Source organism: Orbicella faveolata, unplaced genomic scaffold (assembly GCF_042242905.1).
Source record: "Orbicella faveolata isolate gen_17 unplaced genomic scaffold, um_ofav_v1 contig_3, whole genome shotgun sequence".
In the NCBI taxonomy this organism is placed as follows: domain Eukaryota; kingdom Metazoa; phylum Cnidaria; class Anthozoa; order Scleractinia; family Merulinidae; genus Orbicella; species Orbicella faveolata.
In genome coordinates, this window is record NW_028301558.1 from 8,820,459 (window position 1) to 8,827,171 (window position 6,713).

Below are 6,713 nucleotides of genomic sequence, written 5' to 3' on the forward strand. Positions count from 1 at the left end.
CTCTTTGTATTTTGTTTTTTGCAAATATTTGATATTTCGTTTGCTTTACAGCGAAAATCTCACTTCACATTGGAGGTGTGAGTGAAGAAGAAAGATGGCAAGCGAAGGAGAGAAAAGCAAAAGAAATGGGTGAGTTTCCTGGATTCACATTGTTCCGAGTGATGTTCACGTCTTGTAGACTTTAAAACTTTAGATTGCAAGTACTTGCTGGTACAAAATGCTATTTTGTTCTTCCAATTTGTCTCTATAACTTTGGAATATTTCCGAAAGGTGAATCATTAGACAGGACCTGTTTTTAATAAGCTTTTGTTTTCTCTCATCTAGCTCGATCATGGAGTGGACAGAAGCACATGATTTGATCCTAGCGAAAGAAGTCAGAACTTCAGAACCATGGATCTTCAAACCAAGGACTGTAGATCGAGGAAAAGTATGGAATGCCATCACGGATCGTCTGAATGACGAAACCTCCGTGAAGTTTCAGGTGAAGCGGAAAAACGTACAGGAACATTTCAAACTACTACTGGACAAATTCAAGGCGAAACGAAAACATCACAGTCAGGCGAAACTGAGTGGAGTTGACATCGAAGATAGCGAGATGGATATTCTGATGGAGGAAATATCAGAAAAATGGGAGGAGGCAGAGGCCAGTGACCTTGGTTGCACTAGTAAAGAAAAGGCTGATTCAGTCTTCGTAAGGAAAGTAAAGATTTTTCGACGTGTGTAGATCCCTCAGCAACAGAAATTCATCCTCGTCTATGATGTCCTCAAAGCATGCAACAGCTAGAAGGTCTCGGACTTCTCGAAAAGTTGCCATTATGCTCGTAAAATCCACGAACAAAGTCAAATTGGACAACTGAAAACGAAAGCAAAACAGCCGTTGCTCGCCGCCGCTTCTACGAAAGCTTAATATTCTAATTTCGCGCCAAGAGGAGGCGGTCTCAACCCAACTCCCGCGCGGCCATCACCGCCTCCACCTAACCGCCTCAAGTGTTTGCTTAAGGTCTCTATTATCGGTTTGTTCTGCTGTCTTGTTCTGTTTTTTCTCTTGGTCATTTTTCTAGCCCGTCGAGGCCATTCTTTCGTCTAAGTGAGTTGAAAAAAGTTCGAAAAAGATGTTCCCATTCAAGTTTAAGCTCTCAGGCGATAATTCTGGAGTTTTTTGGCCGAATCGTCGGGTTTGTTATGTTCGTGTTTTTCGGTTGCTATGGGCGACCGTGGCTCCCTTTGTCAGGTCAAGTCTAGGGAGTGATGTCACAAAAAAAATTCTAATTAATTCTGGTTTTGTTCGATTTCGCTGAAATTTTAGCACGATAAAGCTGGATTGTTAAGGAATAGATTTACCTTCTGTCGATGTGTGGTAGCTATTAACGCTAAAGTGATATATCGCTTCGATGTCAGAGTTTTGAAGAGATTTTTTTGCAACGTGTAGGTTCGGCGTGATTTTGTAATCTGAGATTTTTGTTGACCCTGAAGAAACAACGTTTGGCGAGTAAACATTACAAATTGCGTAATCCAAAGTTGGCCGAGTGGAGATCTGCGTCTGGTCTTCGACAAAAAAAAAAATTAAACAAGAAGATCTGTTAGATCTTATAACCGCGCTTTTAAAATTTAACTGTTTTCTTAGTACTACAGTCGCAACGCAGTGCATATTCCAAAGCAATCTTTGATGATTCATTGAGTACTGTAGACATCACAGCACTTGATCAACACAAACTCTATTATCGCACCATCAGTCGTAGCCGTTGTGACATCTCCGATGACGTAATAGTCTTATAATCTAGAACTTTCTTCGGGATATGTATGGGCATGAAGATACGAACACTATTACAAACCGCTTTCTTTCTTTAAAGTCACGATTAAATTTAATTGTTTTTTTCCCTTGAGTGAAGGGTTAGCAAAGAAGTCACACGAGTCACGTAATTCAAGAATTGCGTTATCTACGGCTATCTTTAGTACGGTGGTTATTTCCCTATCAATGACGTAATCTTTGCACGTTCTGACACGTTCTTTGCTTGGCTTGCAAATATTTAATTTTCCTTCCGATCTATGAATTCGCTGCGATGAAACAGTCAAAGGATTTACTTCATTTGCCTAAAACCACAAGAAATACTCGCAAAATTACAAATAAATTAATGACCGTCGCTTCTGGCGAAATAAACTTGCAAAGTAAACACGATCTTATTTGTCACGTAGCGAAAGTGAAAGCTGCAACGTCAGCGCATTCCATGGCTGACGTAATACCTTTTTTCAGCGTATTTATTATTCCCTTTAAATCCAACGCTTTGATAAAACGAAAAGAAAATATATTTTACCCACAAGAAAGAAAACAATATCCGTAAAATTGTCCGTGTATTTATGTTTTAACAGCTTCTGGCGGAAAAACATCACACGTTGCGTGACTCAAACTTTGGCCGAGCGGAGGTCTGCGTCTGGTCACCGACAAAAAAAAACAAGAAGATCTGTTAGATCTTATAACCGCGCTTTAAAAATGAAACGGTTCGCTTAGCACTACCGTCGGAACGCAGTGCACATTCCAAAGCAGTCATTGATGATTCTTTTCTTACTGTAGACATCACATCACTTGATCAACACAAACTGTATTATTGCACCATCAGTGGTAGCCGTTGACAAATCTCCGATGACGTAATGGTCTTAATCTAGAACTTTCTTCAGGATATGTATGGGCATTAACGATATGAACGACACAATAATAACACTATTAACAACAGCTTTCTTTCTTAAAAGCCATGATTAAATTTGATTGGTGTTTTCCACGAGTAAAGGGCTAGCAAAGTAGTCACACAAGTCATATAAAAAAACCCTATCCAGACCGATGTATCGATTTTGGTCACTTCAGTGACCACAGATCGAAAACGTGACAGAAAATTGGCGTTACTTTTGATTCTCACCAAATTTGTCATATCCCCCCCTCGGGAGAATTTTGTTAAGTTAGCTAATTTAGTATGCAAGCCACCGTAATGGCGGTCGCCGCGGCGAAATGTTTATTTGCTCAAAAATTGCGGCCAAATCTTTCGGAGATAGAAGTCAAGACATTTGTAAGGATACAGAAAGTAATTTGGGACCAGTTGCTGGCTTCTAAGACTGAATTTATCCAGAAGTAAGCTGTATTTTCGTTTTCGTGCCGAAAGCCACGCGATGAATTAATATTATCGGCTCTTTCTGCTGTCTTGTTCTGTTTTTTCTCTTGGTCTTTTTTGTAGTCCGCCGAGGCCAGTCTTTCGTCTAAATCAGTTGAAAAAAGTTCGAAAAAGATGTTCCTATTCAGGTTTAAGCTCTCAGCCGATAATTCTGGAGTTTTTTGGCCGAAACGTCAGCTTTGTTATGTTCGTGTTTTTCGGTTGCTATGGGCGACCGTTGCTTCCTTTGTTAGGTCAAGTCTGGGGAGTGAGGTCACAAAAAAATTCGAGTTAATTCTGGTTTTGTTGGATTTCGCTGAAATTTTAACACGATAAGGCTGGATTGTTAAGGAATAGATTTACCGCCTGCCAATGTGTGGTAGCTATTAACGCTTAAGTGATATATCGCTTCGAAATCAGGGTTTTGAAGAGATTTTTTTGCAACGTGTGGGTTCGGCGTGATTTTGTAATCGGAGGTTTTTGTTGACCCCGAAGGAAAAAATATCCGGAAAAGGTCATTTCATCGACGATTCAAAGGAATATAAATATGTATATGTTCCGAGCTAAATTTCTGCTGAAAAAATATAATTTTTCACGAACGCTGGGTTTTTAATTTTTTCCCGCGAAAGTCAGTATCGGAGATGAGATTTATTAATGTTTCAACAGCTTTTGGCGAGTATACATCACAGGTTGCATGACTCAAAATTTGGCCGAGTGGAAGCTTGGGTCTGCTCGCACCAAAGTCGAAAAAAAAAAACCACGGGTAAACCATGAACCGCGCTCGGCCCATGGCCGCGCAGTTAAAAATAAAAACCACGGGTAAACCATGAACCGCGCTCGGCCCATGGCCGCGCGGTTAAAAAATAATAAACCACTGGTAAACCTAGAACCGCGCTCGGCCCATGGCCGCGCGGTTAAAAAAATAAACCAAGGGTAGAACATGAACCGCTCCCGGCCCATGGCCGCGCGGTTAAAAAGGACTGTTGTTGGTGACTGACGTATAAGTACTTATAGCGGTCGATCGTGTTTTCGATGGACATGAGAACATCGCTCTCACCAAGTGCGATCACAAATATGTTGGGAAGCGTACGAAGTCTCTGGTTTCTGTACACGGCGTAACAAGTTAGGAGATTGCCAAAGAAGGTCTCAATATTAATAACGGCATGTTTTCACAATGTGAAAGAGGCGAACTACATCATGTAAGAACCCCTGACGAGTATATAGGTTATTAATTATTTTTAGTGCCAGCGTTTTTCCAGTCATAATTAAATTTCAACCTACAACCTGCAACCTGCGACCTGCAAAATATACCTGCCGCTTCAGCCCGCACTTCTGCTTAACATCAAAACTTAACTGTTTAAGATCTCTGAGCTTTCGTTCACGTTAAACACGTAAGACGTACGTCGCAACGTAATGTTTACCCACGCACGAAATGTCATTTCAACTACTGTTCCTTCGGTAACAATAAAGTAGGGATTCAAACAGAAACTCGCGGACTCTCTCTTAATCTGCTAATTGCCCACACTTCTGCTTAAACGGCGAAGAAATAGAAACTTTTTGAACAAAAGCGTTCGTTAATTTTCAATCATCAGATTCGCATGTAACCTTCTGACAACAACGCGCAATGTCTACATCCGGCTCGTTCGATTATTCGGCTTAAAGCTACGATCGCGTTTGTCGAAAATACGTATTTATCTCGTGATTTTTAGCCATTTAAGACATTGTCGTACTTGTAAAAGTGCTTATTTAAATGTTTACATCAACCACTACGGGACTGAGGACCGCGGTAGCAGTAGTTTACAATACTTACCTAATTTCAAAGTCAACCACTACGGGACTGCAGACCGCGGTGGTACTTTAGCTTAACACCGAGTCAATACATATTGACTCACTAGCCCAGGAGTACCCAACGACACTTTAACTGGAAATTTGATATGTGACTTCCCAAGCACTGATTCTGTGCTCCCACGTCAATTACCATTAATAAGCAACTTTCCTGGGAAAAATATCCGCTCTTCACTGCTAGCAAGATCGACTTTATTTCATAAACTCCCAGCCAGACGTAATGAAAATTTTGAATACCGAGCTAGAAAAATGGCAATTAGCCAAGTAGCCAGCCAGCAGTAAAGGGTAACATTTTAAATGCCAGCAAGGCAATTATAGCCGAAAAAATGTTCTGGCCAGCGTTTTGACCTAGATTAAAAACAAACGCATTGTTTAGGACCTTTATTCAACAGCCTATTGTCTGTTGACTATTATTAGAGATAAATTAGGAATATGTGGTATTTTTGCCGCTATGAGCAAAATCTACACTTTGATTACCTTATTCCTTAAAAAACAATACAACTTACCATTTATGTCTTAAGCGGGTCGGACAAGGTGTCTCCCAGCACGTTGTTTTCCGATACTTCAGATGCCTTCCAGGTTCAGCATACGTGTGACAGTTTGGCACTTTACGTTCTGACATCTAAAACGATTCACACTTATGTTTAAAATAAGATCCCTCTAATCCTTCTAGATATTCAGATCAAACTTGCTTTCACCAAAGAAATGCTTGTTGCAAAATTACTTTTATATAATGCTGTAAGGGAAATGAACAAAAAATAATATTGAAGTCCTTTACTACTACATATCGGCCTTACTTCTACATTGCTAGCCCAATAATGATTGTAATTTCAACAACAGCAACACACTTTATATGTTTACCCCGATTTAGTAGTTTACAATTATTTCTAATAATTTTTTTGAAAAATAAAGGGTTATGCCAGCTCCTTAAAACAACCAAAGGGAGCTGGTTTAGTGCTGATTAGTAACACCATGTCTACCTCAAAAGCATTGAAAAACGTGTTTTTCTTTTTCTTTGGACAACTGTCTTCTCTGAGCTTCCCACTCTGGAATTGCGAGATAAAAGTTTATAAACCACATTAGAATCTTTATCATAAAATGAGTAAAAAAAAATCTTGATAATACATACCTTGAATGTTGGTGATCCATCTCAGTCCATGTCACTGATCCATGCCTTACCCAACGAACTGCAAAGCACTGTCAACACAACTGTCACAAAATTAATTTAACTTGAAAGCTAAACAACCAAAGACACTCACATTCCTAGAGGTAGTTTACCGTAAAAATTTCATAAATACCCATTGAAGGGATGTTTAAAGCCGTTCACCGTAAAAGTTTCACACAGTTAAGTGCAAAGTTTCACAGCAAAGACCCCAGCATTGTTAGGATGTTATAGGCCGTTCACCGTAAAAGTTTCACACAGTTAAGTGCAAACATTCGCAGCAAAGACCCCGGCATTGTTGGGATGTTACAGGCCGTTCACCGTAAAAGTTTCACACAGTTAAGTGCAAAGTTTCACAGCAAAGACCCCAGCATTGTTGGGATGTTACAGGCCGTTCACCGTAAAAGTTTCACACAGTTAAGTGCAAACATTCGCAGCAAAGCCCCGGCATTGTTGGGATGTTACAGGCCGTTCACCGTAAAAGTTTCACACAGTTAAGTGCAAAGTTTCGCAGCAAAGACCCCGGCATTGTTGGGATGTTAAAGGCCGTTCACCGTAAAAGTTTCACA

At 40.1% G+C, this 6,713-nt stretch overlaps 1 protein-coding gene and 1 long non-coding RNA gene across 2 annotated transcripts; one reads left to right on the forward strand and one right to left on the reverse strand.

Annotated features, from left to right (window-relative positions):
- LOC149106266 (uncharacterized) lies at positions 1 to 979 on the forward strand. The gene is made up of 2 exons (XM_089298270.1): positions 1 to 129; positions 325 to 979. Exons 1-2 carry the CDS (start codon positions 95 to 97, stop codon positions 722 to 724), a joined length of 435 nt encoding a protein of 144 aa, XP_089154396.1. The 5' UTR covers positions 1 to 94; the 3' UTR covers positions 725 to 979.
- Positions 980 to 5,472: 4,493 nt separating this feature from the next.
- On the reverse strand, positions 5,473 to 6,505 carry LOC149106267 (uncharacterized). Its single transcript, XR_016209785.1, has 3 exons — positions 6,112 to 6,505; positions 5,963 to 6,028; positions 5,473 to 5,604 (listed from the first exon to the last, which is right to left on the reverse strand). It is a non-coding gene; the product is annotated as an uncharacterized LOC149106267 (long non-coding RNA).
- Between the last annotated feature and the right edge of the window lie 208 nt (positions 6,506 to 6,713).